The sequence below is a fragment of the Vicugna pacos genome, chromosome 9, assembly GCF_048564905.1.
Source record: "Vicugna pacos chromosome 9, VicPac4, whole genome shotgun sequence".
NCBI lineage: Eukaryota > Metazoa > Chordata > Mammalia > Artiodactyla > Camelidae > Vicugna > Vicugna pacos.
Genome location: NC_132995.1, coordinates 41,820,682 through 41,848,599, shown reverse-complemented (window position 1 = coordinate 41,848,599; position 27,918 = coordinate 41,820,682). Strand labels below are relative to the sequence as shown.

Here is a 27,918-nt window from a genome sequence, read left to right as displayed (position 1 = left end):
TTGGTTTCGCTGCTGAAAAATGTACAAAATAACTTAGAAAAACCAGTAGAGGTCAAACGTTGTGAGCCCACTACTTGTACCTGCCTACTTTTGATCTGGGGAAAGTTGTTAACTGCAGAACTGATGGTAGGACAGCCAAGAGTTCTCTATCTGGGAGTCCCTCCTACATTAATGTTCAAGTAAAAGCTGAAGAAAAACAAGCCCTTAGTGAAGTCTGACCTTTGCAGTTCGCTGACCGGATTTCCTCCATTGTAGTGCTCAAAATAGTTTACTTCTTGGCCAGCAGAGACATGGAAGAGCTTGGAAACACTGCCTTTAGCAAATGCCTGCTGCCTCTTCCCAGGCTTCTTGGATTGGGCCCCACGTCAACCAGCAGTCTTAACAGAAATGCGAGGTCTGTGCGATGTAGCAATGTTAGCTGCACCTGGAAAACCCTTGAGTTCGTGGGAGATGAAGGAAAGCACCAGGGTTTGCCCATCTGTGGCTCAGAGCACACTTTGTTCCTATGTAGGCACCTGGGCACACTAGGGGCTTTCCCCCTCAACGACTCTCCACCTTAGTGCTGGTTCTGAGGGGTCAGCCCGCCCCTCGGAGGATGGATGTTTGGAGAGAGCAAGCATACATGAGCAAGCAACCCCTAAGTCAAAGGCTTAGTTAGTCACTATCCTAGGTTTCAAACCTAAGACCTAGGACAGTCTACGTACGGATTGCAAATCTGTAGAAAATGGCCTCCCCTCACCCCCCTTTCATCCCACCCAAAGAAAAAGAGGGAAATCAAAAAAGCCTCAGGAGATTGAAAGCAAGAACCTTAACGATTTAGAAAACAATTCCATCTCCTAGGCTAGTTTTTGGGCAGAAACAAGTAAATGCAGTAGTGACTAGCCACAACTTGCCTGTAAGAATTCCCTGCAGAAGCCACTGAAGAGAATGGACAGTCTCAACGATGACCAGCTTGGACGTGAGGGTTCATTTAGGGAACATTGGAAAGCTTTCCATTAGAGGTGATTGTCAAGAACTGTAGCCCAAAAGTCGCATGCTACTCGGCTGCCAAGAAATCTGTCCGAGCAGTTCCAGGACTGTAGCCAATTTGGTCAGAGGCTTTTAATAGTTTTTATCCCATGTGCTGAGGGCAGGCTTGCCTGTTGCAGGGGATCCTATGAGAGTCCCGGCTTGGTCTCAGTCGCCACCTCAGTTGTACCCATGAGGGGGAGGGTGGAAGAGGTGACTATCAGTTAGAGGTGAAGTCTGTCCAAGACGCAGAGCTGATTGAGAGAGGAGTTCTCAAGTATACAGGTTGAAATACCTAAGCCATCACTTCCTTTCTGAGCACACTGGGGTTTAATCTTCCTGGTAGATGACCATTTGACCTCCCCCACAGAGATCACAGACAAGCTAATCTAGATGTCTAGGCAATTTCCAGGTAGAATGCATTCAGCCCAAGGCCTTCAGTATAGCCCAAGGCCTTCAGTATAGCCCATGGCCTTTAGCACCACCACCAATGTTTGTTCCTCCTGGCAGACTTTCCTTTTTAACATATATATATACACACACTTAAAAGCAGTTCAGTGCTAACCTCCTGCAAGTTTGGCTCATCCTTGGGATGTTGAGATGTGGAATGGGGTACATCACGTAATAAAGCACCATTCCTGGACCCTGTTTTCTGATGCCCAGAGACCAGGCTTCTGGGCGTTGTATTTCAGGCACAATCTTATTGCATTGATAACTAGATTGAGGAGGGGTACACATTACTTAGCTGGGCCAAATCTCAGAAATTTTCCCACCACCTCTGGTTGTGTTCAGGTGGACTAAGGGAACCTCTTCCCACAGGCTGTCGTTGCTCAATTACCTATCAGAAGTTGCCACTGAATGGAACTTACTGTTTGTTTTAGCACACTTCTGAGTTCCCTCTGGATTCCGTGGGAGGAAGTAGAATCCTTCCCAGAGGCCACTGTGTATATGCACAGGCAAGCAGTCAGGCAGCCGGAAAACGTAGACGCCTCCTCTGCCCCAGAGCTGGACTTGCCTTCTCTAAACTGTCCCAGGTTGTACTACAGTCACTGTTCTTTGCACTTCAGATTTGTCCTTTGGACCATTAAGAAACTAAAACAGCACTCCCTCCTCCCTCCCACCCTGTCTTTTCCATTCCCCTTCCCTCCCTTACCCATTGCACTTTTCCCGCTCTGCTTGGGGGCTGGGTCACACCTCAGCAAAAGGTAAGCTATACTGTTCTGGCTTCTTCCCGCACCGCCGAGCAATAATGGCCAGATACAACATGAGGAGGGCCACCCAGTAGCAGCCATACAGGATGGCCCCAGAGACAAGGAAAGCTAGCTCTGTCTCACTGAACAGATCCTGGCAGTAAGCTGTGTAGGCCAGCCCCCCAAGAAGGACAGCCACCCAGATGGACACAGGGATGAGGCCAATGAAGTTCACCACAATGGTTTTTCGGCCAGAGGTGCCCCAGCCAGACTTGTTGATGGTAGCAATGGCAAAGATCTTGGCTGGCAGGAGGCTGGACATATAGAGAAGGGAGTAAAGGGACATGAAGATCATCTCTGCGTTGCCCCGAAGGAAGCAGGCATAGGTAGCCTTGATAATACCCACCAGCTGCACCGTCAGTAGGAAGAGGAGAATGTTCCAAATGCGGCCCCGGTAGAAAAGCTGTATGACCGTGGCAATAAGGAAGAAAGGGAAGAAACCCGTGACCACTGATTCATAGGTCATCCAGAGGTGGTGCTTGTGGAACCACAGAGAGTTGTAGAGCCACTCCCGGAAGTAAGACTTGCTCCAGCGGGTCTGCTGGTTGAGCCACCGAAGGTACTTGGTGGGGGTCTCTGTGAGGCATTTAGAGCGTGCTGTATACTTAGTCCTGTAGCCGAGACTCAGGACTCGGTTGGTGAGGTGCCGGTCGTCTCCAAAGCTGCACTTGCTGCCCAGGAACTTCTGATGGTACCAGTCCTCCAAGAATCGCTGAAGGAGGCTATTGCGGTACATGCCCAAGGGCCCACTAATACACTGCACGCAGCCAAAATAGGACTGGCAGGCGCGCTCCACGTTGAAGGCCATCCAGTACCTCACGCTGCTCAGGAAGGATATCCATGAATCGTACTTGTTGAGGATCTGCAAGGGAACCAGAGATGCTGGGCCTTCCTTACCTGAGAACATGAGCCCCAGGAGGCAGAGACCAGGAGGCCTCCCTACCCTCCTGAGCTCTGTGGCCCAAATCCTGTTCAAATTCCTGGCCATGAGTGCTGGCCCAGCCAGAGCTGGGAAACCAGAAGCTCAGAGGAGCCAACCACAGCCAGTCACTCTCCCCAGCACCAGTTCCACCTCTCCACTGTGTCATCTATACTGACTGTCCCAGTGAAGTGGCTCTAGCAGTCAAAGCCACCTTCAGTCTCAGGAGGCAGCCTGTGGTGGTGCCTGGAGAAGAGCTTAAGATGCAAAGCAACACCCCAGCCAGCCATCCTGCCCCTTCCTGCAGTTGGAAAGCTTCCTGGGAAGACGTGCTATGTTGCCAGCAGTACCCTCTGGAAGAACATCTGGCCCCTGAATCTTACCATACTGCCCAGAGCTCTTCAGTGCAACTTCCCTAAGAGCAAGGGTTTCTCAGGGTCTAATTTTGCGGGTACTTGCTGCATCACCAGCCAAAAATGAAGCACCTTCCAGGATCGATGGCCTCAGAATACTGTGCCCCTCCCAGCAGCATAGGCTCCTACATACCTATTAAGTGGTATCTCCCCACCCCTGGGGTTGAAAAAGAACAGGAAGGCAGTTGGGTAGCAAGTGAGCCCTTTGATACCAGTGAAAACTGTCAAAGGAAAAAACTTGCCTCCAAAATTCTACGAAGTCAAGATGCCCATTTCCCCAGCATATCCAATTGGATTTGGAAGCAGAAAGAATCCAGACCCCAACCCCAGGAATTACTTCTTACTTGGACATCTCCCCCGACACCCCCTACTTGGGGGTCCTCCTCCAGGACTCGAAGCATCTCGATAGTGCAGGCTGGATCCAGCACAGTGTCAGAGTCACACACCTGCAGAGGGAATGCACTGTTAGTCCATTAGGACACGGACGGACGGACACACACACACCTGGCTGCTCACTGGCACATAACCCCCTTGCACATGATTACATGATTCACTTCAAGCTACTAGGAAAGGGATCTCTGCCAAATAGAAGGAGTGAGATGCATGGTAAAGGAAAGTAAGATAAAGGAGAGTTCAGAAACCAGGCTTGACAGCCACAAGGCTGAGAGAATCCCAGGAGACTGTCAGTGCTGGGCCTGGAAAGGGAGAAGTGATTAGCACTGGGCTCCTCAGAGTTGGTCTTAAAATATTTCTCTGGGGTCTTTGTGAAGAAAGAAAAGTCATTGAAATCAATTAACAGGCATAGTGGCTAGACCACGGCCAACAGACATTTCTCAGAAGGCCAAGAAATGCTCTTGCCAGAGGCTGCTGCCCAAAGCTCTCTCATAGGATTATTAAGACCAGGGTCTTCCCTGTTTCAGCCTCTGGCCTCTTAGACAACCCTCAGCCTAAGTGGAGGGTGTATCTAACCCAGCCACAGGCCCTCTCATGTGGCTGCCAGGCCTTCTGTGCTCCCTTGGCCAAGTCTCAGGCCAGGGCACAGTATGGCCAAGGCCTATTCTCACCTGGCTTGTCTGGATGGGCATGGAAGCTGGCAGCAGTTTTCTCCAGTCAGAACCTGGATCACATCCTGCCCACCTTTCCTAGGGAGGCTCACAGTTGGATTCTAACAGGTAGCCTGTTACTATTATTAGTTGAACCTGGGCTACAAACACCCTGGTGGCTGACTCTTTGTCTGTTTTCTAGAAAATTACTGAGATGGTACAAAGAGCCCAGATAACCATTGGGTAGGGGAACCAGTTTCCTGACCCCTGAGAGAGCCAAGAACAGTATCCACAGAGGAGCCCACACCCTGTTCTGCAAAAGCCTAAAAATCCTTTTACTAAAGTTGCTGAGAGTCCATTAGCCTACAGGAAGGGAGCCGTCCTCTGCAGTCCAACCCCACCCTGTCTCTCCATGTTGGAAGACTCGGTGGCCACAGCCAAGCAGCAGAAAGCAGAGAAGGAACCAGGCAGAGCCATCACAGCTGCTCCCTCCTGACACATTACAATCCAGGCCCAGACTGGGAAGGTCCCAGAGCCACCTCAGCTCACAGGCCAAGCTTCCCAGTGCTGCTGGTCTCATGACTACTTCCTGCCCTGACACGCTGTGTCTTCATGCTGCTCAGCTTCCTTCACTCCAGGGAAGTCTAGCTTCTAGCTGAGCAAGGTTAGGGAAGTTAAAGCTCTTGGCTGCCTGGGTTTCCCCACTGGCTGGAGTAGGGTTATCTCCCAGAGAGGGAAAGACACCATCAGCAGGGCTGCCCCAGGGCCAGAGCCAGAGAGAAGGGCTGGCTCAGGTATGTGATCCACAGAATACTCAGGACAGGAAGCTGTGTGAGAAAGCAAGTTTTTGAGGATTTTATGCTTCAAGGGAGTAGATGATGAAGTCACTATGACTAGAGCATGTGCCAGGGCTCAATGGCTTTTTCTAAGCTTTCTGAGTCCCCAGGAAAGTTTCAAAGGCCCCTGACCCTAGCTGAATTGCAGAATCAAGAGCTGCCTCACACCCCTCCCATCAAGGCTGAGGAGGGCCTTGAGCCTAGGAAGACAGAAAAAGGCAAGTGTACCAACTCTCATGCAAGGATTCAACTTTCCAAACAGCCAAAAACAAAAAAATCTGTGGCAAGCTAATTTTAGGTGATACAGTATAGAAAATTTAAATATTGGAGTACTCAATATGCTGTCAGCAAAACTGTGTTGGTACGTAGGTGGGCTACCATGGCAGTCGCTATTCATTCAAGCGGTGGCCATGTGTGGAGGAGGGCAGGAACAGAGTGGAGAGTGGGTTCTGGACCAGCAATCTAGGGTCCTGGGTGTCAGTTTCTACTTGATACTGAAATGGTGAGCTTTCATCAGTCCTCTCCAGGTTTTGTTATTTGAAAACTGGAGCAATGTTAACCTTGTCAACATAATAAAATTTCCAGCCTGGTGTCAATGCCCCCTTTGACTGGAAGCCAGGCAGGGTCTGTTCAGGGTCCTGGCCGTGCCAAGACAGCTGCAGAATTGAACTGGTGGTTGATTTTCACGTGTGTCCCTCCACCTCCCAGACAACCTGGCACTGGAAAGAGGAGGACTTTTTCATCCCTAACTGAAACAGCATTTGAGTGCTCTGGTGCATGATTTCTTTTGTTCTTCCTCACATTTCCTCATGAAGACTCATCCCCATGTTGCCAGTGGTGAGGCAGTATTGCACAGTGGACAAGGACTGGCTGCCTGGGCTCAAATCCTGACTCTGCACCTTACTGCTGTTTGACATTAGGCAAGTGACTGAGTCTCTGTGCTTCGAGCACAGCTTCTGTAAGTGGAAATAACAGTACTCATCCCCTAGGAGTATTATGATTAAAAGAACTAAAAGGTATGAAGTGCCTACAACAGTGTCTGGTATGAAGAAAATGCCATATACATGCTTACTATTGTTGGGATTCCCAATCCAAAGACCTGCGCAAAATCACAGGGCTAAGTAACAGCAGAACCAGAACGCCCTCCCAGGCTTTTCTGACCCCAAACTGCTGTTAAGAACCATTATGCCTTACTGCCTTCTTAAGTGCAGAGGAGGAATGTGCCTAACACAGGAGACTAGACTGGACCAGAAATTCCTGAGGGGAGTACACCTGGCTGGCTGGCCACGTCACACGTCCACATACCCCTAGGGAGGCACCCTTACCTGGATGTAGTCCACCGAATCACCAAGGGCCTTGAAGGCCGTGTACATGACCTCTCGCTTGCCTCCCCACTTCTGCATGATGCACGAGAAGGTGCTGGCCCGCACCACATCCCGCACACGGTCCATGCCCTCCTGCAGGCTTGCCTCCGTCTCGCCTTCACCAGCCTCATGGAAGTTGCTGCGCCACACAAAGAAGCCAGCTTGCTCGGTGCCACCGAGCACCTCGTGGAAGATGTCCAGCATGTAAGCATCCTCCTGGCGATTGCCGTCCACCACCATGACCACCTTGAGGTCGCGGAAGGCGATGCGCTGGGCTGAGCGCAGGCACTTGCGCAAGTAGTCGGGGTCCTCCTGGTATGCAGCAATACAGAGTGCCACTGAGCGCCGCATCGGTGAGGGCAGCTTCAGTGGCCGGCCTGCCCGCCGCATGCGCCGGTGCTCCAGGAAGGCAAACAGGCTCTGGATGAGCAGGTGCAGGCCCAGGATGGCACCGTACAGCCCGAAGGACAGGTAGTGCTTTTCTGTGTGGATGAACTGGTAGCCTGTCACATAAGCTGCCAGGATGCCACCCAGCACTGCCAGGGCAAATAGGCTGGTGCCCACCACACGCAGGGCTGTTGTCAGCTGCACCGGCATCTGGTGGGAGAAGGTAGGAGACATGGGGTCAGGCAGGAGCCAGTGGGGTTATTTTTCTCTGGGCCTGGCTGGGGAGATGATCCATTAATAAAAACAATTACCATTTATTGAGCATGACCAAAACTGTAGACTCAGAAGCCAGACAACTGGGGTTCAAATCCCAGCTCTGCCACTTACTATGTCCTACCCTTAGTTTATTCTTCTGTAAAATGTGGATTGCAGCACTAACCTCCCAGCATCTTTGAGAATTGACAGGTTACATATGTAAAGCACTTAAAGTAGTACTTATTATTGTTAGACAAACCAAAGCCAGAGAGAGCCATTTGATACCCAACTGGTGGATGGCAGAACTGGGATCTGCCTGACCCAGAGCTCTCATAGGCAAGCTTCAATAGGAGTGAGCCTGAAGCCAGAGGCAGCCCTGAGCACCTGAGAGGCCTGGAATAGGGAGGAGGAGGGGCAGGTAGGCAGCTTCTATCTGCCCTGTGCCCACTAGGGCATTGCACAGCCACCAGTGAGGCCCATGAAGAAAGTGGGGAAGGAAAAGATGAGAAACAGCAGGAAACATTATGGGTACTGGGGGGAAAAAGAAGGAAACAGCTTCCCTTTCTAGAAACAGCTCAATCAATTAGAGAAAGTTTCCCTGTGTTCTCTGCTTTCTCACCTTTTTCTCATTTACTTGAAAGGCAGGAAAGAAAGGGAAACCAACCAGAAAAAGCAGACAAGGGAAAGACAAGGAAATGAGAACTGGGGTGTGGACAGCCCTCCTGGAAGCCCAGCTCTGGGGCACCAGAGGGAACTGCAGCCACCACTGCAGCAGCCAGGGAGGGGTGGCTGCCTGGGAAGCCCCATCCACTTGGTCCTAGTGCCCGCATGGAATCTCTGTGCACGTCTCCCTGCCCCGTCACTCCTGGAAATACTGCCAGATTTTGTTTGCAACTAAGTCAGGGCTTCTAGCATCTGCCCAGTTGGAAACAGCTGTGTTTTAATGAAAAGATCCAACCACGGCACCAGAAGACTTGTGCTTGAGAAGCATCTCTACTATCTCCTGGCTGCTTGACCTTGCCAGAGTTCTGAGACTTAGTATCCACCGCCCCCCATCACCTCCCCATGAGGGATCCCAGTGGTTTCTTGCTCCACAGGTCTCAGGTAGGTCCTTTTACTGATTAGTAGCCCTGAAGGACTACCCAAGTGGTAAGGCTGCTGGGGAATGGGGGAAGGCTGAAGAGGACAGCTCCCTGCCCTCCATTCTGAGGCCTTCTCCTTGCCACCTGCCTGATCTGGTGCCAGATCACCTATCCTGATAGGTGCCACCCACCTTCTACAGCTAATGAGGTGTCACTTCCGAGCCTGCTCCAAGTCTAGGTCTCACTGAAACCGACTCCTGACCCCCTGCCTCAACACAGACACACTTCTTGCCAGAAGCCTGTTCCCCCCACCACGTCTCACATAGGAGGGATGAGAAACACGCAATCACTGCCTAAATCAGTCCGCGTCTCAGGCCCCAACAGCATTCCAGCAGCTTCGGTCCGGAAAGTGCTGTTGGCAGCCTTGCGTCTCCGGGAAGCGCGGCCTCCGGGCGCTCTGCCCCGCCATCCCGGGGAGCCTGCCGCGTGCTTCCTCTGCCGGACTCTCTGCCCTCCCTCCCCCACATCTCGCACGCGCCTGTGCCCCAGGGGCCCCAGGCCCTGCATCCACGGCCAAGGAGCACCCCAGTCCCCTTCTTGAGCTTACATGCCCTGGGGGCGATGCCAGCACCACTGCCCGCCTGCGCTCTGGCAAAGGGCAGGGGGCGCCGAGACCAACCCAGCAACCCGCGGGGCGCTGGCGCCCCGCCTCGGTGCAGTGCCGGAGGCGGTGCCCACCAGGTTAATGCAGCCGGGAAGGCGCTGGCCACGCTTCTCACCTCACCCCCTCCACAGGCTTCCCTTCTGGCGAAGGCGATGCCGGCCACACCCACGTGCCGGTTTCCCACGACCCAGCCGCCAAGGAACGGAAAACCTAAGAAATCAGTCGGACCAGGCCCTGCTCATCTCCTCGGGGGCCCCCGCTACCTTGGCAAAGTGCGCCTGCAGACAAAGGCGGCATCTCTAGTATCGCCGGCCCCCTCCTTTCCCGGGCGGGAAACCTTTCTCCCTCGCTCAGGAATTGGAAGTATTACCCTGGCTCCCCTACCCCGCAGCTGGAGACCCCACGTGCAGTCAGGCGCTGCTTCAGGTTCTGCATGAGGTGGCCCGACCCAGACAGGGGTCTGCGTCACCCCCAAGCCGGCGAAGGAGAACCTCTTGCCCCTACCCCCTTCGCTCAAAAGGGATTCCATGAGAGCTCGGACCCTGTAGGCTATTGCGCACCCAGCTTCAAGGGCAAGAGGTTGGGGGCGCTCCTTAAGACCTCCTCCCACTGCCAGACACCAGGTAAAGAGAAAACCCCCAGCCAAGGACGCACGCCGCCAATCTACCCCCGAAACTTTGCAGGGCTGCCCAGTCTGCAGCCTCTCCTGCTGACAGGTGTGCCATGCTGCGGGGCCCACACGCGGCGGGATGGAAACTTGCGAACGGGGCAGGGGCTCTTTCCTTTGCGTCCAGCCGCCCTCCCCGTCCCTTCTGAGCCGGCAAGGGAAGGGGAGCCCAGGCCGCGGTTACACGCGGCCGTAGCGCGGCTGACCCGGAGGAACCCGGGCGCCGAGCAGCTTAGTGCCTGGACAGGTGCGAACCCCAGGGCCGGCCTGGGACTGGAAGAGACTCTAGCCAACCTCATGCCCCTCACCGTCGTCCGCCTCCTAAACCATCCACAAAACAGGAACTGCAAGGGAGGAAGGGAGGAGAGGCTGGAGAAGGAGAGGATGGAGGAAGAAAGGAAGGAGGGGTCAGTGGGAAAGGGCTGCAGGAACCGCCGCCGGGAAGCCTGAAGATGCCGCAGCCCTTAGCCCACCTCCCAGCGCTGGACGCGGCGTCCGCACGGCCGGGGAGCCGGCGGGAGTCCGCTAGGCTCAGCAAGAGGCGCCCCTGGAACCTTGCGCGACCAGGTCCAGCGCGCGGCCCGCCCCTCGGAGGCGACTGGCCGGCCGGCCGGGCCCGCGCTCACCGTGCCGCCGACTACCCGCGCTCCAGTGCTCAGCAGGCCCGCGGCGGCTCCATACCCCTCCTCCCGCTCCTCGCCGCCGCCGCGCCTCGCTCCACCGTGCACCGTCGCCGCCGCGCGCTCCGACTGACGAGCGCGGGCCCCGCCGAGCCGCCTTTAAGTACCGAGCGCGTCCCCGCGGGGAGAAGCGCCCTCCTCCGGCCCTCGGGCCGGTAAAGTTAAGAGTGGGAGGGCTCCCCCGAGAGCCGCGAGGGAGCACCCCCTTCCCGGTTCGACCCTAGGTACCTCCATGCGGCCGGCGCACGGTGGAACACCGGGCCCCGAGTGGACGCGGCTCCTCCAGGTCGCAAAGACTCACAATCTGGACACCCTCGGAAACTGGGTTCCCCAACAGTCAAAAGCCGAACTCCTTCGCGCTAGTCCCGGGGCCAGCTGCCCAGGGGGAGGCGGTCATTGTGCTCAACCTAGAACCCGAATTGTAGTTAACTTCCAATAAAACCCATTGGGGCTTCCAAAATTGTTACTCTCGGCTCTCTCTTCTCCCGCGCCCCCACCACCCCGTTCTAAGCCACGAAACTAACTCACCCTGCAAAGCAAGCGAGCAGAAACACCCCGACTGGGCACGCGAAGGGGCTGTGCGCTCTAGAGGGTACTCCCTAAAACCCAGACAGCAGAACCTTCCTGCCGGCCAAAAAACAAAACAAAACAAACAAACAAAAAAAGAGGCGCAGAATAGAACACTTGTTAAATATAAAAAGACTGGTAAAAGAAGGTGTTAACAATTGTGACAAGCTTAGTCTTGAATTCCGCAGTGGGGCGCTGATGACTTTAAGGCTGTTTGCAAAAGCTGCAAATGGTTTTGCAAGAACCTTGGAAGTTCCGGTGTCTTAAAGCGAAAACCAATTCCTCCTCCCCTTTTTTACACCTGTATTTCCGACAACCATGACCTCCTAAGTTCCCACTGCCTTTATCACCAGGGGTTTCCAAGTTCCTAAAAGCTGGTTCTAGACTTGGGTGAGGTGAGGTGAGGTGGGGTGGGGTCGGGTGTAGAGGTGGGTAGTTGTTAGGAGAGGAAGTTTAGAACCAGCTGAACACACTTGATTTCTAAATCTTGGAAAAACTTGGAGGTATTATAATTGAAGACTAGTAAAAAATGAATTTACATGGCCTCTAGATACACCTGAGACAATTTCCATCACTTCTTCCTAAGCAGCAATAAAGTTATAGGAACCTGAACTGCAGTCTGCAAGCTGCTCCTCTCAGAATTCTTAGGGGCTCAGGGACTTGCCTGCCCACGCTCACTCACTCTGGCCACAGAGCTCACCCCTCATTCCCTAAGGCGAGCAGACTTCTGGCCCACCTACTCCATCCACCCCCACCTTGCATTACAGAAATCAAATCATTTCACACTTTTGTTTGCAAAAATCATCACTAATATGCTACAAGATTTAAACATTCCTTTTTGTGTGCTTTTTAAAATTAGTATTGAATTCACAGTGGGAATGTGTTCTGAACTTCAAATGGGCCCTAATAAGAGCTAACAATGCACAGGTGGAAAGAGAAGCTCTCAGGAGGGCTCTGGAGTCAGTTCTGCCAGTAGCTGTGTGGCACTAACCTCAGTGTCTTCATCTCAGAAATGGGATTGAATATCTATTTGACAGGATTATTGTAAGTATTAGGAGATTGAAAGTGCTCAGTAAAGGTTAGCTCCAGTTAATTTCAACCAGAGAATGGCATCTGTTAACGATGCTCTGGATTCTACATGCCCACCCCGCCAGGATGACACTCTGTGACAGGAAGAAATCAGTGTGTGTGAGAAATGCTTTGTCTCAATTGCATTATGGACTCCCAGAGCCCTAGGCTACCACCTCTTCATCCAGGGTCATTGTAGAGCCTGAAGGAGCTATCTGATCCTACCTCCCACCCAAATGTGCAGTCTGCAAACTTTTAGAACGGGAAACAAGCCGGGGCTAGGTGGCAACAAAAACGTGTGCATCAGCCTGGCGGGGAGCAAATGCCCTGTTAAAAGGAGATGTCCCTTTGAGAGGGAGGGCCCAGTGTGGCCAGGTGCTCTGTTGTCAAAAGAAGACAGAAATCCAGATTTTTATGTGAAATCTCCTCGTTTTTAAGTGTTGGCTACTAACTCAAATGTTAAAAAACACTCCACAGGCCAGGCAAAATGTGTCTGTGAGTCAGCTCCAGCCAGCTGGCTGCTTACAAGTGACCTGTTTAAGCTTAAGGAATGGAGCAGCCAGTTTGGAAAGATCCGGTCTGCCCTCAGCAACACAGTAACATGATTTCTCTGGGTACAAGTTTCCTGGGGCTGCTCCAGGATCATCTCATGCCTAGTTAATTTCTAAGGCTCCAAATTTGTCCCACAGTGTTAGTGCTTCTCTCACTCATTTGGCTCCAGGGAGTTTTATAGGTGATGGGCTGGTACAGCACAACTTCACTAGTCAATTAAAACCTCCTAAATGAACAGCAGGTCCAGATGCAACATCATAAGAACAGTAAACACTCTGCCCATATCAATTGGCTTGGCCCCCTAAATGGCTTCCCCTGGGGAGCAAATTCTCATTTTCTGATCTGCAGGGCCAGCGACCTGGTGTTATCAGGCAGCCAGGAGAGTCTTTACCTTTGCAGCCAGTCTATGCCAGGGAGGATTTGCCTGTAATTAACACCCAGTTTGCCCTGCTCTTTTTGCATTTCTCTCTTCAGGGGGCAGTGGCTGGAAGAATCTTTCAGGGGTTAATACAATAAAGCTCAAGTTTATCTCTGCTTACCACTGGGGATTTAGAAAATAGGACTAATTCCATACTCAGTCACTTAACGTGAATTCAGAGGTTGCTGAATGGCTTTTACATAGCTTCCAGAGGATGAGCCTCCTGTTTGGCTCTGTAGTAGAAGATTCGTGCGGTATTTTAACATTTATTGAACACACACTGAAGACCTGCTCTGAGCAGAGAAGGGTGCTTTGGCACCAGGAAGTCTCAGGTTGATCTGCTGTCATCTAGATAGTTATCCATTTTGAAGACAAATACACTTGAAAAATTAAGTAACTGTACAAGGAAGTTTATAATTAAATGTTGATGAGAGAACCCAATTAGATGAGCTTAAAGATGTCAGGAAAGATATCTCTGGAATAGGCTGGGCAGAGTTTCCTGGAGAACGTGAGCTGACTGTGTAGAGGCAAGAGCATTCTAGACAGGAAGCAGAGCTTGGGAACAAGAAGGGGTGGTAGAGGAATAGGTGAGGTGTGTTTGAAGGACAGCAAAGAAAGCCCTGGACGAAACAAGAAATTGACACTGAAGAACTTGCAACGGTGCCTGCTATGTAGAAAGTGCCTGATAAAGTTTATCTGCAGAGGAGGAGGATGCTAGGGACTGATTCTGGAGGGCCTTAGATGACTGAATAAGGAGCTTAGATTTTATCCAGTAGGTGACAGAGACCTACAAAAGATGTCTGAGCAAGGGAGTAAAACGTTGGAAGTATTGTTTGCTGAGCTGGTGGTACTTCAGGAGTGGGGTTAGGAGACCTGTTAGGAGGCAGATAAACCACAACAAAGGGGCAGGAAAGGGCAGTGATGAGAATTGTTGGTGCTGCCTTCAGGAAGCAGAGTTGAAAGCAGGCAGTGTCAACTATCTTGGGCACAAGTGAGGGTAGAGGTGGAGGAATAATCAAGAGAAAGAGACTTAGGGGGTCAGCTGAAGGACTGAAGGGGCCATTCTCAAAGCTTCAGAGGGTTTGAAAAAACTGAAGCCAATAGTACCACAAACAAATATTTCATTTCCCAACTAATTTTCAAATCCAAACCCATGAAATACTCAAAAACTTTGCACCCATAGGAGTCTACCATTCAAGCTTTATTGTCATCACTTGTGCTTGAAACTGCGGGACAAACCTACCAAGTAACCAGGTGCTGCTCTGCTCTGCTGGTCTCCCAGTGATTGACTGGGCAGTGAGAGGCAGGGAAAGGAGGGATGTTCTAGCTCCAGAGGCTGCCCCCTCACCCTCTGCCCTCACACTTCAGTGCTCCACCCTGGCATCTAGCCCGCAGTCTCTAGCGAAGCAAAAAAGAATGGGGGACGGCAGCCAACCCACCAGGTCTCCCCTAGTCCCTTCAGGCTTCATCCCATCAGCATCTTCTGGGCTGACCACAGTCAAAACCTCTTGAAGCTAATGAAGGTGAATTTAAATTGGCTTCCAAGGAATAACAAGTTATGTCCCCCAGCTGACTAAATAGGGCTTTCTCCTCAAGGCAGCTTCATCTGCAATACTAGTTAATACATAATTCAAAGTGGAAAGTGTGTGCCTTGACTACGGCGAGGCAGCTACTACCAAACAAAGTTATCCTTTCATAACTCTCCCCTCTTACCGACAAGTACTCTGTAATCAGTACCATTTCTAGGTGCTATGTTTGAAGAAGTAGGCTTAAGCACTTTTCTGTCCTGCAGTTAGAGTGGTTAGATTTTAACTCCAGTCTCTCTCTCCTTGGGTGGAAGAATCGTTTTCATTTCAAATTAAGGGGCCTCTGTTCTGCTGGAGATAGAGCAGCCAGCCCCTACCAAGGGGCCAGGTTCTTTTATGCTGGCTTGAAGGTCACGTTTCGAAGGGCACAGGGGACTGATAACCAAGTGTCAAGTCAGACCTAGAGATGCTTTTCTTGGAATCCTGAACAGGAAGAGCTCTTCCTGGTCATCTTTCCTTTCTCTCCCTCCCAAGGTGAATGGAGAAAGAAATCCGGAAGACGATTTTAAACCATAATCTACCTTCTTGGTAGAATATTGTGCAGCTACTAAGCATAATGTTCATGAAGAGAATGTGGGAATATGCAAATATGCTTATAATACAATGTTAAGTAAAAAAGGCAGGATACAAACATTGTCATGTATGAATGACTACATTTATGTTGTTTTCTTTTAAATCCTATGAATTAAAAGGCAGGAGAGAAATTCACCTGGATATTAAGATCAGGTTTGGGTGGTGAAACAACAAATTTTTTCTCTTTACCTTTTTCTCTGTATTCTCCAAATTTTCTACTAATAAGTATAATAATTTTGTAGTGAAAAGGTATTTTTAAATAATACAAATTGTGAATCCACAGAATTTCCTTCTAAGCTGCGGTTGGGTGGGATACAGTCCGTATGACACATGGGTTCAAGTGAAAAAGGTTTGGCAACCCCAGTCTACTAAGAAAGCAGTAGTGTTGGGAAGGCCAGGATATAGGATTCATGGTCGCCAAAACCGATAATTTGCTTCATTTAAATCCCTCCCACTATTCCTTTGAGAGAATTTTACAGGGAAGCAGGGAGGATGTAGAGCTGTACTTGCTCATCCAGCGACTTTGAGAGAATTATTAAGACTCCTTCCTCCTGGCAACACAGCCATGAGCCAGGTCACATGGTTTGCCTGGCACAGCCCAGCTGGTATCACCCCCCACTCAGCCCCTTATCGAGGGTCACAGTGATCCTAAGGAAGGGAGGCAGGCGCACTAAATGTGGGTTCTAGGAGTGCCTGGATGCTTCTCCCAGAAAAAGTATTTCCAAGAACAGTGATGTCAACAGCACTGCACTCCTGCCTGAAGAAGCCCTAGGGAGAGGCTGTCTCCTGTGGGTGCTGCAAACCTACCCCTATGCAGTTACCTCTGGGGACGTCCACACCCACATGTGCACACAACGCACTGTACACAAAACAGACACATGCATACTTGCTCATGACACAAGTGCACACTCACTTTCTCAGACCCAAGTGGAACACAACCCCAGTCTACAGTCCTAGTCACAGGATCCTCAGGAGGGGAACAAATCGCTTAAGGTAACCTTGTTCCAAATGTATTTAGCTCTCGTTACAATAACATCAACCACAGTTCTTAAATGTGCTGGCACTTCTGCTTTATGTCCTTTTTCTTGATTAAAGACACCATTAGTCACTGTCACAGAAGGCCAAAGCTGGATCCCCTATAAAGCAATTAGAGAAAAGCCGAGGGTAGGGGCAGTTCCCATCAGCAATCTCATGGGGAAAGACCCCCCCACCCCCAAGTACGTCCTACTCTCAGATTTTTTTCTTAGGATACCTGCCCAACTCACGTGCGCACACACGCACACACACACGCTGCCCTTCTTGTCTTACCAGATAAGATACTGCAGTGGTTCTCATGTCTGGCTGCTGCACATTTGACTTTTAAAACCTGCGTAGCTTTTTAAAAAACACTAACACCTGGACCCTATCCCAGATCAATTCAGTCATAATCACTGGGGGTGAGCTTGAATTTTTAACTTTAATTCCGTAGGAGATTCTATTGTGCATCCAGCACTGAGAACACATCCTGAGGATTCTCCTTAGCTGGTTTGCAAGTGCCCTTCTGGCACCGGGAGGACAGCAAGAGAGCCAGCCAGTCCCAGAGGTGAGCTCTAGAGAGCACGAGTATCTCTCCCTTCACCTCGAGCACCTTGCCTGCCACACCTGTTTGAATTAACCGACTTAAAACCTTAACAATGAACCAACCAATGAACTATTAAGCCAGAAGACAAAAAGGAACAAGAGAAAAGATGCTGATTTGAAGTAGAAAGTAGGGAGAGCCAAGGAAAAACACAGAGGACAGGACCAGCTGGGCAGGGTCAGTCCCCAGATCTCTGAATCTGCCTGGACTTGGATTGATAGAATCTTAAAAGTTGGCAAAGGTGCCTCCAGCTTTTTCCCAGGAGAACTGGAGGAAAACCAGGGAGGATGGAACTACCATAAACAACTTGAACTGGTTTTTGTTTACAAGTGATGGGACTACTACACACAGGGGGCTTCTCCTACCTAAAGAATGGGTAGGGTAGTGGATCTGGGCTGCTCAATTTTGGGGCGTGAAGTCCCCATGACCCTGGCCTTGGCCGCAGAGAAACATTCACATGGCTGATGCTGGAGCCTTCTTTGCAGTCTCTGAACAATCCTGAAATAGTGTCTTTGGAAAGTGTGAGGGGGGCTCTCCCCAGGCATAGTTCTTTGAAGCATCAGCACCATCCTTCTTTCAGTAAAGATAGCCTAATTTCAGGCTGGCCCTTCACTAGGATGAGTATGGTCACCATAGGTTTTGAAGTTTGGAAAGTGGTGTGTGGTCTAATAAAGGGGTGTAGGTATGGTGGGGGCAGGGCAGGGGGAGCCTGTCCAGGTTCTAAAGACTCTGGGAGCGTGGAGCAGATGGCTTTGTTCTGTACTTATGCGTGTGATGACTCCGGCAATACATCAGGAGAGCCCCACCCAGGCCCTGTTCAGAGCAGGCTTTAGCTCTTACAGGCAGACAGTGAAGATTAAATCTTACATCATTTAATAAACCACTTAAAGGCCCAGTAGCTTTTCCTAGTTCCTCAGCAGAGATGATGCTCCTGCAGCTCCAAAGCTGCCCTCAAACTGCCTCTCCTGATACAACTCTCACCCTCAGCCACACCCCGGCCCCTCTGCGATGGAGTTAGGTGCCGGCTAACTGGTTTCTGTAAGAACTAGTGAATAAAGTCCAAAGTTCCTCTGCACTAGTGCACGCACGTCTCCCTTTCCCTCGTTCTCTTCCCATTTGCAAGAACTGATCTCTCTAGACCTTCTTTTTCCCTTCTGCAAAAGAGGGTCATTAATTCCAGTCTCATTTTTTTCTCTCAAGGACTGGTATGGAATCGAGCTATCAGTGTACACATGCAAGAAATATATACTCAAGAAATAACAGTTTAAAGTGATCTATTGTTATCATTTTGAGATACCGAAATCTGAGAACTGAAACCCTGCTTTCAGGATGTGAAGGGGTAGAGCAAACAAAAAATAACAGCAAACCTTCAAAGGGGTATTTCTGGGCTCAGATTGGAGTTCATGGGAAAACCTGCTACATTTTCTATGTTGCACACACACAACATGGCTCTCTGCCTCCTGTGCCACCAGGAAGGCAGCCTCAGGTCTCCTACCTCAGCCACCCCAGGAAAGAAGAACAAGGCTTTCAATGAGCAGTTTATGAAAACTGTCAAAGTACAGGAGCAGGCGGGCTGGGGAGCTTTAGTAAATCTCTTCTCCAGCCGCTGGGCAAACTACAAGGTCAAATACAAGATGTAACAAGTTCTGGTGTTTGAGGTTGGGTTTTTATGTACACGGGCACTATTTGGTGGGAATCAGGATAGAAGTTTAACTTGACATCCAGTCCATTTGAACAAGCAGTGAACCATTTGACCATTTGAAAATATTGTGTCTGTTGGGTAGCAGCAAAGCACAGTGGCTAAAGGCCCAGCCTTGGGAGCCAGACTGCCTGGGTCCAAATACTGGTTTAGCCACTTCTTCCTATGTAATCTGGAGCAAGTAATTAGCCTTTTGTGTGTCTCAGTTTTCCCATCTGTAAAACAGGGATAATGATAATACTTACCTCACAGGTGCAGTGAGAGGAGTCAGTGGATGAATACATGTCAGATGCACAAAACGTAATAAGCTCTTTATAGTGTGAACTGATGATGATGGACAAGGAGGCAGAGCTACAGCAACCATTCACCCTGGGCTTTACAGGATGAACCCGAGGGCCATCAGACCCCACGTCCCGAGTCTGGTTTGGGAACCGTGGTCATTATCCTGGGGACACCACAAACCCCATGAGAAGGCCCGCTTTAACACTCAGGACAGAGTCTCAGAGCTGAGAGCCTAGTAGAAGCGCTTCTGACTAGACGTGCAAGGGCCCAGGACTTCTCTCCAGGATGAGTGCCTGTAACTGGCTATGGCTGCTGGTTGCATGCTTGCAAAGAGCACTACTGTGCCCCTACCAAGCCTGTGGTTTCCATACACAGAAAACTCCATCCCCTGAAGGTTCCCTGGTCCTGAATTATCTAGAGAATGGTGTTAACACTTGGCTGTGGAGACTGAACCTGCATTTCATGGCTATTAATGCAAGTTGGCCATGGATGGAGGGGTGGAGATCAGCACAAACGTGTTGGTGGACAGTTAACACCGAAAATGTTTATAACTTTTTGAACCAGCATTCTGACCTTAGGACTCATCCTGTAGAAACACTTCCGTTTGCAAAGAGTTATGTATGCTTGACAATCACCGGAGAATCATGGGAAATTAGAAACAATTCAACTGACCATCAAAAGACAAATGCCTCAACCAGCTGTGGGTCACCTATGCAATGAAGACATGCCACCATCGCAGGGGAGAGGGGACTGTGAGTACTGGCAGGACAGTGTCTCCAAGGTATGTGACTAGGAAACAAATGCATGGGACACTCTTTATGGTAACAATTACACTTGTTTTTGAAAGCCACAATGTATGTTAGTATATATTTGGGAAAAGGGTGAAAGGAAAGAAAGATCTGGAGGGATATACACCAAACTGCTGGTCGGTGGTAACCTTGGGGTGGGAGTGGAGGTGAGGTTGTGGGAATTCTTTCTGTTACATATACTTTAAATGTATAATTTATATGACATATGTAATTAGAAAGCACGCATGCGCACACCACACCCACACATACAGACGCAGTCAGGGTGTCTGCATCTGAGGGCTCTGCCCCTCCTCAGCACTCTAAGGGCAGAGCGCCAGAGAGCATGGGCATCGCTCCGCAGGGGTCAGTGGAGATCAACTGACTGCTTCGTGGGTCCCTTATGCTGGGGCTCATGAGTGAATATGAGCCCCTGAGTTTGCTTCCCAAACTGTGCTCTAGGTGAAAGGGTTTTGTTTCTATACTTGTTTCGGAGGGGAGAGACTTCATAGGATTCAACTGATGTTCAAAAGAGTCTGCCTCAAGTCCTCTGGAGACTTGGGCCAAATCCCACCAAAGGGGCAATAGGGTACTTCCCTGTTCCACAGTGTAGTTATGAGAATCATCCAAGCTTGTAGATAAAAAATGACCTTCCAAAGTAAAGGAAACAAGTGATCTTGCTATTCCATGCCCCCCCCCACAATGGACTGTAGTGTCACGGGGTGGGGGCAGGTAATACGTGAGCCCTCCCTTCGGGCTACTGAGCCCTGAAGAAGTGTGAGGAGGGACAACAGACACCCTTCAAATAGGTGGGCGCAGCCCCTTCCAGGGCTGATGGTGCAGGTCTGCGCTGCCTCCTCACCTGCCAGCCCGGGCGTGCCGAGCACAGCTCTGAGCCCTGCCAGCAGGGAAGAGTGCGGGAGCCGGCATCCTAAGACAACTCAACCCCCAAGCAGGCAGAGCAGTGCAGGACATAAGAGGTGCGGCGCTGCAGGGAGGCTGCCGCGGGTGACTGCAGAAGCTCCGTGCCTGCAGAGCTCGCTGGAGGACACGGCTGGGCCCTTAGAGGTCATGCCTGCTGCTGTCCAGGGGTCAGGGGAAGAAGACCGCCCCCCTCCCCACCACGGTCAGGGCGGAGTGGCTGCCTCCCACAGCCCACCCTGGAACTCGGCTCCCGTTTCTGACTCCCTCCCTTGCCACTGAAATTCCAGCTGAGCTTTTGGATTTCTGTGCAGAAAGACTGCAGAAGCCAATCTGCTTTTGTCCAGGTCAGATGAATCATCCCTCAACCAACTGAACAACTTTCACATGTCCTGGCCTTCCCCGTCCACTGCAGTGATCACGGGCGAGTCACAGGCAGGTGGCAGGCCAGGCTCCATTCACTCATAATCTCAGAGACAAAGGGAAGGAGCAGGGCGGGGACAGAGGCCAGACCAACAAGGCAGCTTACCTCTTTCTTCTGGGGCCAGTGAGGGTAAAGGGCTGCTGCCAGAGAAGCGGGTAGGGAAAGGGGATGGGGCTCACCGCTTCAATTTGATTGCGCAGAAAAAAATGTGATTGGTGTGAATTCCTTTGGGCTCCATGTACTTCCCATTTTACAGTTTTTATCATCTTGGCCTCAAAGCACTTTCCAAAAAATAAGCTGAATGGGTTTCAGGTAGAAATAGGTCTGTGGCAGGCCCCCTTGCTCATGTGATTGGGCACATCACCTCCGTGGCCCTCCCCTCCCCCCACTGCCCTCCCTGCGCTCAGCCACCACCCCTCCTTCCTCCCTCACCTCCAGGCCTACTCACGACTCCTGGAATGCTCCTCCCCCAAGTATCTTCATGGTCGATCCTTCACCTCCTTCCAATCTTTACTCAGATATCAACTTCTCAGTGCAGACTTCTCTGGACAACGTATCCAAACTGACAGTTCTCACCCCATACATTCCTCATCCTCCTTCCCAACTTTATTTTTCTCTGTAGCATTTATCACCATTTGACATTCTGCCTATTTTATTATTTATCTTATTTATTGTCAGTCTCCTTCCACTACAATGTGAGCCTCCCCTGAAGGTAAGGGTTTTGCTCACAGCTGTGATTCTCAGTGCCTGGTGCAGCATCGGGCACATGGCAGGTGCTCAATACATTGTTGTCATTGTCTGTGATTCATTTTCCTACCCTCTGGTCCCTGGAGGGGACTCCCTTATGCGTGGGTGGGTGGGCAGAGGCCCAGGAAAGTAAAGGAACAGAGAAGAGAGGCAAAGGAGACTATGAAAATAGGAAAAAGTATGTGTGTGGAGAGGTGAAAGTCTGTGTGCAAAGTGAAAGGTAAGAGATTTCTGATTAAACTGCAGAGCACGTGTAGAAGGGCAAGTGTGCGCCAAGGAGGAAGGACAACACAGCAGAGAGGGAAACTCCAGAATCTCCAGTAAGTCTAACCTGATAGAGCAGTTGACACTTGGGCAGAGAGCCTGGGGTTTGGCTGCAGCCACAGCTTTGGGCTCCCTGTGTGTATCTCGCCACAGTGCCATCCTCTGTAGACGAAGGGACAGCGGGCCTGGGAAGAGGAGGAAGAAATCGGGAAGGGAGAGGGGGGAGGGGGCCAAGTAAAAGATCAAGTCAGTGATACAGAGGAGCATGGGTGACAGACTGCTATGCAACGGAGGGGACTGAAGGTGACAGTCCAGGAGAACTTCTGTGAGAGAGGTGAAGGGCGAGGCGAAGGGAGGAGACTGGAAGGGGCAGCAGGGAGAAGGTGGACTTGGAGAGAGAAGAGGCAGGTGGAGGTGGAAGCCAAGCACAAGGATGTTACTGTTACGCAGAATCAGACACACCTCACAGTCCTGGAAGTGTCACTCTTGCTCCTGCCATCGGCCCCTGGAGTTCTGTGCCTTTTTTTTTTTTTTTGAGTTTTGAGTTTTGATTATCCTAAAGCTCTCAATTCTCATTGCTCTTTCCCAAGGATGGAGGCATATAGCTATAGATATCGATATATCTATATATCTAAACATGGAAGAATTGTTTAACAATTTGAAAACTTTGAATATTTTTGTCATATTTGGTGTTTAGAAGGGTTCAGTAGGGTATCTTCCCCTTGAATTTGGTAACAAGGTCAGAAAAAATTACTCTCTGAAATTGATTCCATCAAAATCGATAAGAACAGACACTTTTAGCCACTTGCCAAATAATCCAAATTAAGAGGCAATTTATTAAGAGGAGATAAAGGACTAGGATGCTTGGTGAGGCACTCTCTAGACTAGGTTTTTCGACCAGAGAGTTTCTCAGTCTCATCAAGCTGATCAGCTAGGATATGTTCTCAAAACTGGAAAGCATTTAATGCAAATACTGTTGTAAGTTAAGCCAATTGTCTAATAGATCCAATCTGATTATCTTTAGTGGGCTGTATGCAGTCTAGTTAGAAGAAGGCCAAGGAACAAGAATTTCTAGTGTATATCCAACTGGTCCAAAAGAGAGTCTCCTCTGATTTGAAAGCCCAATCCTGATTTTTCTAGACACCCTTGATTTGAAGAATGGAGGTTAATCCAGGTAACTTAGCAGAATAGAAATATTCCTAACTGCCTTTGTTCTAATTCTCTGCTCACTAGGCTAACCTGTGGGACACAACTATCTGTGAGTTGGCCTCTTTAACAGGATGCCCACCACAAAGGTTCTAAGCTAAGGACTGTGTCTGTAATCTGGCCAGAGGAAAACAGCCTGCTGTTAACTGGCAAGTGGGCCTGCTTGTAGACAGATCCGTCAGTCACCTGAGAGTTTGGGGAAATTGTGTTTTGGTTCTGGTGGGCCTGGTCACCAGAGAGTGGGGGTAAAGTACTGTGACAAAATTCAGCCCTGCAGAGCTGAGGACTGGTTAAGGAGTCCAGGTTAGCCTCACCAAGATGCTGACGACGGGGAGGGCTTGTCTGAAGCAGTCAGTCTTTTTCTCCTTTCTGTCTCCTCTTTTAGCTGCAATCAAAATTCAGTGGCCAAAATATATAAATAGATAAAAAGGCATCCACAGTGAGTGCTACATGTGAAATGACTTCAAAAAACCTGGCATCAGGTCACCAATATGCGACGCACTTTCCAGCAGGCATTCAGCACAAACACACTGTCTAAGCACTCCTCTTCCTATGGGAGCAGAGGACCGAAGGCAGGATTCAAACTCTCTCATCAGAGATGCTTGTGGCTCTTTTCTCCTATAATCGAGGCAGCGCTGGGCAGACAGTAGCAGAGGGAGTGAAACAAAATGGCCAGGAAGGACAAACACAGTGCTTACCCTTCTTCTCTGGATGAGTCAACCAGCTTGATCCTCTTTTCTGGAGCTCAAATCCTCCTCAGCGCCATAGCTTTCCATCTCAATGGCAGAGGACCAGATTCAGACCTGTTATTCTTTACAGCCAAGATAATTTTATTCCATTTTTGCATGTTTTGATAATGCTTTCTTTCCCTCTCTACCTCCAACTGCATCTCCGTCCCTGACAGGCTCTTGAGTGGCCAAGGATGACTAGCCCTGGCTGTTCCTCATCACAAGAGGGACAACCTCACTGTGAAAGAATATCAAGATATGCGACAGACGGGTGGCCAGCCTCTTCTACTCAAGTTGCAAGAAGAGAATGGTCAATCAAATTCCATCGGTTGTAAAAATATACTTCCATCAGGTAGAAATCCTTCTCTAAATGCTACAGGACAGTGAAAAATGTGCAGATTAATGGGGTCTGTACTCATTTTTCTTTTATCGCACCCACTTCAGGCTGGATGCAGAATGGCTACACAGATGCTTTAGGGAGGTCAACCTGAAGACACACATGACCAGAGACATAAAGCCACCTCCGGGGGCAGCCATATTACCAGCACCAAAGAGGCAGTGGGGCCACCTGCTGGAAGGCGTGGGCACTGCTCTGGCTGCTTGGTTCCTCTGCCTCCTCCATGTCCTTGGGCCTTCTCTATGGCAGGACCGTGATCTTTTTCTCCAGCTTCTGCGGTGGGAACAGAAAGTTTCTCATTATCTCATCCAGCTCTTCCAGGGCTAGCTGGGCATGGAGCTTGGCCACGTCATCGGGCTCCAGACGCACCACATGCTTCAGCAGGTGGTAGAGATCCTTGAGGACATCCCTCAGCACCTGTACAAGAGAGACAGAGTCATGACCATCTGTCTACTGTGCCAACATTTCTCAGAGCAACCTAACTGCCTTCTCTTGTCTGAGGAGTTCTGTGAGGAAACCCACAGGCTCCTTTAAGAAGGCAAGGCATGGCCCTCTCAGGATGGACGTGGAGTGGGGGCAACTGTACTGAGACAGGTTTCCTTTTGGGTTTCTCCTGCACCCCTGACCCCTCACTACACTGGCCTTGGGGCTGCTGCTCCCCTTTAGCCCCAGACCCAGGTATGGATGGCAGACCTCTTCCTTCAGTTCCAAAGCATGGCACGGGCCTCAGGACCACAGACAGTACTGCCCAGACCTGGATGCTCCTGGAGCACGGTTACCAGCACTCTTTTCTCCAGCTCCCACAAAGCCCTCTGTGACACCCTCTGTGACACCCTCTGTGATGCCCGCAGAACAGGCAGCTATCTTATGAAACCCAGGAAGCTATTTCTTCAGCAATCAAGCTTTTCCTTGCCACTAGTTTAAACATTTTCCACCATAGTTCCACTTCGGTGCCGTTTCCCCAACCACTATAATTTTTTTTCTTCAGTTCCAGTTCTGCAAATGGGAAACAAGAGAAGATGCCATAGATACAGTCACACCCGATTTTCACATCTGATGGATGCTCTGATCTTAGGTCTGATATGGGATTGGGAAGGTGCCAAAGCACCTACTCCCAGGAGCATCTAATTTCATCTGCGGAGCTAGAACTTCTAGTAAGAAATGAGTTCCTCTAGCAAAAGAACAGGGAAATTCAGAGTAAGGGGCTTCAGGGATCATCTGGTAATGAGGGACTGAAGACTCCAGGTCACAGGGGTCACATGACTTGTCTGCAGCTACTTGTGAAGTCACTTCTGGTTTAGGGCTCTTTGCTTCAAAAGTGACTATTTTGGGGGGTAGGTACTGTACTAGGCATTTTCCACATGTTATCTAATTATTATGCTAGTCATATAAAGGAAGGAAAGTTATTAGCCCCATTTTACAGATGAGGAAACAAAGAATTAGAGGGTTAAGTAACCTCTCGAGGTTACTCCACTAAAAAAAGGATGGAGGCAGTTTTTAAACACCCAGTGTCTGTGTTCTTATTTATTTTCATTGAAAAGGTAATATAGTACAAAAAGTTACATATTTAAAAAATAAGTTTCTCTTCTACCCCAGACTCCTACTTCCCTTTCTCAGAGGATGCCACTCTTAATTGTGAGAAATATTCTAGGTGTTTACAAACATAAATATGTATTTGCCTTTTCCCCTCTCTTTCCTATAGTGCAGAATTATATGCTACACTGTTATGTACCATGATCCCTCCCACACTTAATGTAATTTGGAGATAATTTGCATATATGAAAATGTGTTTTTTAATGACTGCATAGGATGAATGTCACACAGTTTATTTACCCACTCTCCCAAAAGAAGTCACTTAAGTTGTTTTTTTATCTTCTGCTATTGTAAATATTGCTGCAATAAACATTCTGATACCTAAGTCTTTACAGACATGTACAGGGTATCTGGAGGACAAATATACAGAAATGGAATCCCTAGGTCAAAGGGTAATAATGCACACTGAAAATTCCTATTTCCCCATATTCTCAATAAGTACTACGTATTGTAAACTCTTTATCTTTGCTAATTCAGTAAGTGAAAAATAGCGTCTTGCTGTTTTAAATTTACATCTTTCTAAAAAAATACATAAACTACTTGTATTTTTTTTCTGTTGCGTGAAACTGAACCTTTACAGATTGATTTGTAAGAGCTCTTTGTATGTGAAAAAAAGAGGTCCATTATCTATTATATGAATTACAAATATTTCCCCCTAGTTGGCACTTTTTCTTTGTGAAATTTTTTTTCCAGTGAGGAAATGTACATTTCTGATGTAGTTAAATTTATCAGTTTTTTTCTTTATGGTTTTTGGGTTTCATATTTCACTTAGAAGAAATAGGGCCTACAGTCTTAGCCACCATGCTATGCTGTGTTCTTCCTGTTTATTAATAATGTGCGTCAGGTTGGATTTATTTCACTATATGCAAGCATCTCTGACAATAATTGGTCCAAATGGACTTTAAAGTTTTTTCTCCCATTACTTTGAAATTTCAACAGTTGGTTGTATACTGAAGGCTCTGTCGGTGTGCAGTGTATAATGTCAAAAAAGGAGGAAGATAAGAAAAAAGTAAACAGGAGAATGAAGACATTCATTTATTCTTTCACTTTTATGGCTTATCATCGAAAAACATGTAATAAATATATAATGCCCTATGTTATAAACATGGAAAATCTTTGCAAAAATACATTAAAAAACTGGTTGCCTCTAGCAAGCAAAACTGGGGAGAGACGAGGGACACATACACCCTTTTGTAATACAGTATTGTATTACCCCATTTTAATATTGTATTTTATGATTACCTGTTAAAAAATAAAGATGCTTTTCATTTAACTGAATTAACTACTGACAGATTTTCCTAAGGCCATTTAAACTCTTAAAAGGCTTACAGTCTTGGGAAGACAGGTCATGCATATAAATAAAGACAATACATAACAGGATATGTTAAGTGTCCTGAGAGCAGAGAAAGTAAGAGAGGTTGGAGGAAAGAGAGGTCACATTTTAGGAACGGGAAGAGAACTGGAGATGATGAACAGAAATGATGGGAAATGGTTACTTTGGTGAGTAACAAGTACATTTACGTTTTTGATGTAGTTAAGTTTATCAGTTTTTTGGGTGGGTCTGGCCCCACGGTCCCCTGAGCATTCCACACAAGTCCACTAAGTGCGAGACCGCACATATCTTGGACTTGCTAAAGAACAGAGAAAGAGCCCTTTCCATCTTTTGATATTCTTGAACAGCATGGGCGCTGGGGAGTGGATGGAGGAAGGCAGGGGACAGGGATACACAAAACAAGTTCCCCGGGCCACCTGCTGGTCTCCCTCTTGTCCCCTGTGCTCCTGCTGAGGGGCCTTTTTTCATTCCTTGTCGGAGCAAAGCTGCTTCCCAGCTTAAGGCGTATGCTGTTCCCTCAGCCTGGAGAACCACTTCGCTTCCTCTTCACCCTACAACTCTTGCTCACCCTCGGCCTAAAATGCCACCT

General features: G+C 49.2%; 2 protein-coding genes across 9 annotated transcripts in view; both read right to left on the bottom strand.

Annotated features, from left to right (window-relative positions):
- Positions 1–567: 567 nt before the first annotated feature.
- On the bottom strand, positions 568–24,113 carry HAS3 (hyaluronan synthase 3). Of its 6 annotated transcripts, XM_072967622.1 has the most exons (5): positions 23,977–24,045; positions 22,140–22,257; positions 6,795–7,430; positions 3,935–4,036; positions 568–3,120 (listed from the first exon to the last, which is right to left on the bottom strand). In XM_072967622.1, exons 3-5 carry the CDS (start codon positions 7,428–7,430, stop codon positions 2,197–2,199), a joined length of 1,662 nt encoding a protein of 553 aa, XP_072823723.1. In that variant the 5' UTR covers positions 22,140–22,257; positions 23,977–24,045; the 3' UTR covers positions 568–2,196. The 6 variants fall into 6 exon arrangements, with proteins under 6 accessions (XP_072823723.1, XP_015094190.1, XP_015094191.1 ...); XM_015238704.3 differs by lacking the exon at positions 22,140–22,257 and having other exon boundaries at positions 23,977–24,113; XM_015238705.3 differs by lacking the exons at positions 22,140–22,257; positions 23,977–24,045 and adding an exon at positions 11,097–12,021.
- Positions 22,886–27,918, bottom strand: part of TANGO6 (transport and golgi organization 6 homolog) — a 152,257-nt gene continuing 147,224 nt past the window's right edge. For all 3 annotated transcript variants that reach the window (XM_006203733.3, XM_072967614.1, XM_072967613.1), the window contains exon 18: positions 22,886–24,820. In XM_006203733.3, the coding sequence (XP_006203795.2) occupies positions 24,644–24,820 (177 nt within the window). In that variant the 3' untranslated portion in view covers positions 22,886–24,643. The remainder of the gene's footprint in view (positions 24,821–27,918) is intronic.